This window comes from Ipomoea nil, unplaced genomic scaffold (genome assembly GCF_001879475.1).
Source record: "Ipomoea nil cultivar Tokyo-kokei standard unplaced genomic scaffold, Asagao_1.1 scaffold0706, whole genome shotgun sequence".
NCBI lineage: Eukaryota > Viridiplantae > Streptophyta > Magnoliopsida > Solanales > Convolvulaceae > Ipomoea > Ipomoea nil.
The window spans coordinates 1,655,507-1,658,809 of record NW_017617134.1 but is presented as its reverse complement, the minus strand read 5'-3'; the positions used below and the strand labels follow the sequence as shown (position 1 = coordinate 1,658,809).

Genomic DNA, 3,303 nt, shown 5'->3' with positions numbered 1-3,303 from the left:
AGTCTTGAAGGGTTGAAGTATATATAAGGTAGACCAATTGTGTAATCTTTATTTAAGGGTGCAAACAAGTCGAGCCGAGCTCAAACTCGAGTTGACTCACCATTTTTTTTGGCTAAAGTGTTTGAGCTCGAGTCTAAGATCTACTCAACATGACTCGAATTGAACTCGAGTTTGAGTAAGGTTGTTCGAATTTTAAGCTCAAATTTATAAAAACTTATTTAACTTCTTGCTTCAATTTTTTTTTTTTTTAAATATTCCTTCATTGATACCATCCTGGGGGTTATTCTATCTCAATTGAAAATGGAAGTCATTTTCTTAATTTTTGCAAGCATATCTCAATGTAGGGTTAACATAGTACCTAGAGTAGGGACTAGGGAGGAGCGTTCAAAGTACCTATGAGGTCCCTGTACTATAGTCTTTTGTTCAATTTAGTCCTTCTACTTTAATTTTGTTTAATTTAGTCCATGTACTCTAAAAAGTGAAACAATTAAGGACAATCGCTGATATGACGTTGACATCTTATCAGTCACATCATCATACTTACATGCCAACTCATATATTATTTTATAAATATTTAAAATTACTTATTTTTACCACCAATATATTATATAATATGTCCAAAATAAATACATAAATATCAATTATTGTGCTTAATCGTTTTACTTTTTGTAGTACAGGGACTAAAACAAAATTAAGGTAGAAGGACTAAATTGAACAAAACGTTATAGTATAGGGATCTCATAGGTACTTTGACCGAGGAGCCATTAGTTTGGTTCATAGGTATGTTCAAGTTCTGATCTTCAATGAGTTTGGTTGAGTTTCTCAGTATTTCCGGATTCTTAGGGTTGGGGCTATCTTTTAATGTATTTGTTTTCTGTGTATTTGTATGCAATTTGTTAGGCCATCCATCCATGACCCATCCATCAAAACTCAAAAGTGAGGAGCTATTGGTTTTGGTAGTGAAAAAATGGTAACAAACAAATTGAACCTTGAATTAAATCTATCCCTTAGATTAGATTAGCTTCAATGACCTGGGGCAACATATGCTAGAGATATTGGCAGAACTAGAAGAGATGATGGTCCATAAGCTCTTTCTTTTGTTTGCTTTTGTTACTGAATTCTGCAAGAACTCTACTTCTCGTTTCATCTCCTCAACTTTCTTCTCTCTAATTTTGATACCTTTCTTGATTGCCTCCAACTCCAACACTACATGAGGAGGCTCAGGGTTCATTTCCTGCCCTTCACTCAATTCTGCATTTACCCTTTAATCTTTTGAGCCAACCAAAGCATCTGCACTCCATGATTTGCTTCAACTGCTCTTCAATAGAATCAGTACATCAAACGCAGCATATTATTGATATAGTCAAAGGACTGAACAAGCCAATCACCATGCACAGAAGCCAGAAAGAGAGGAAACAAAAAACATAAATTTATGGGTTTATAAGGTCATGGGTTAGACTAGCTAATTGGTTGAATTCAATTTTGTAGTGGTTTGGCTCCTGTGCATTATAGCCCAATTGAGTGACCCTGAAGCTGAAAAGGTGTTTTGAGCAGCAAGCTAAACCTGGTCAGCATTCTTCTCCACAGGCTCAGGTGCCTTCTCCAAGAGTAGGTCAGGCTCACGTGCCTTCTTCAAGAGTAGCTCGGTAGCCTGTTGGAGCTGAAGCAAAGTAGCTCGTAGTTTTGCCTGGGTTTTGGCTTCGTCCTGGTCAACCTATAAGAAGTATCCATAATTATGCATGGGAATGTAAAAATTGTGGTGAGAGGTGGAATGTCGAAATAGCAGCAAAGAATATTATAAGCACTGTTTGGTAAATGACTTTTAGCTAATAGCTGATTGGGTTAATTAAAGGATATAACTAGTTGATAACACTAACTGATTGTAGAAAGGTGTTTGGTAAATTAGGTAGCTGATAGCTGTTTGGTATAATTTCTTTTCACAAAAAGCTAATTGATAAAGTTGCTTTGAGCAGCTTTTTGAATTTACCTTAGGAAACTCGTTTTGAGCAGTAGGCTCATTGAGCAATTTTGTGTCAGCAAGCTCCTTTGTTTTCTCTTGTTCCCTCATGAGCAATTCGTTAGTTTCTTGATACTGAAGTCGCATTTCTTCCAAAGCAGACTGTAGTTTCACATTTTCTTCAGTTTTGGCCTCTTCTATGTCAGCAAGCTCCTTTAGTTTCTCTTGTTCCCTCATGAGCAATTCTTTAGTCTCTTGAAACTGAACTCGCATTTCTTCCAAAGCAAACTGTAGTTTCACATTTTCTTCAGTTTTGGCTTCCAAAGCAGACTGTAGTTTCACATTTTCTTCAGTTTTGGCTTCCTCCATGTCAGCCTATAAGAAGGAATTGAATACTTCCCAGATGAATAAATAAAAATGTGACTTGTCAAAAACCTTTGCTTCATTATCAAACAGAATATAGTAGTGTTTCCTAAAATAAGGATGTTTTAAGTTGTTTAAATCCCATGCTGAAATTTCCTTATTAGAAGCATGATATGATATCATAACAATTCCTCAGTTTTTCTATTTACAGACACAGCTTGATGAATCAATCCCTAAATATCTAAACATAGCAGTTTCTTGAATCAAGAAAAAAGAGAAATAATTTTCATTTATCAGAAATTGTGTTTTGCAATTTAAGCATGGATAATTTTGAATAACAAAGCGAGTAACAACATAAGCTACATCACAAAGACAAGTCTTTGTTTAGGTGGAAATCTTTCCCAGTTCAGTGCATCCCTTTTTCTAGTCAATAACATAGCTAATGAGTATGATGACATGAATGAAACAAATTGAGTGGTAAATATAATGCACGTGCCATAGAAATTCTAATCATTTTCTGGTGTCTCAGGTGATAACTGAAGAGAAAAAGACATTTGAAAGCAACATATATATTTACCCTCATGCGCTTCTCAAACTCCAATTGTAAAGTCAGAAGCAGGTTTCATCAGAAAAATGAGGTATTGCGTGAGAGAGCCTCTGAAGAGTAGTTTAATGCCCCATTTAATCGGGAAACAGAGGGTTTATCCACCGGTCCTCCTATTATTCCTCATGTCCACCAGTTTAACGACCCACAATCCGTAAGGGCCTTGCTACAAAGTCAAGGAAGGGATGCAACCATGGGGCCCAGCCCAATTGGGTCCGAAGCCATTACTGAAACCCAAGAAGAAGAAATGGGCAAATTATTGTATGGACCATGGTCCACACAATGTTATGTGGACCATAATATAAAATACATTTTTAATATATTAAATGTACATTATTTTTGTACTGAATGTACATTATACAATATAATGTACACTCAG

At 35.9% G+C, this 3,303-nt stretch overlaps 1 protein-coding gene across 1 annotated transcript; it reads right to left on the bottom strand.

Moving 5' to 3' along the window:
• Positions 1-1,454: 1,454 nt before the first annotated feature.
• LOC109176345 (myosin-14-like) lies at positions 1,455-2,972 on the bottom strand. The gene is made up of 3 exons (XM_019325784.1): positions 2,898-2,972; positions 1,988-2,332; positions 1,455-1,714 (listed from the first exon to the last, which is right to left on the bottom strand). Exons 1-3 carry the CDS (start codon positions 2,901-2,903, stop codon positions 1,559-1,561), a joined length of 507 nt encoding a protein of 168 aa, XP_019181329.1. The 5' UTR covers positions 2,904-2,972; the 3' UTR covers positions 1,455-1,558.
• Positions 2,973-3,303: the final 331 nt, after the last annotated feature.

Excerpts from the sequence above, each read along its gene's own strand:
- LOC109176345 (XM_019325784.1), bottom strand. Across the intron at positions 1,715-1,987 it reads CTCAAAACGAGTTTCCTAAG|GTTGACCAGGACGAAGCCAA; the intron begins GTAAATTCAAAA and ends TACTTCTTATAG.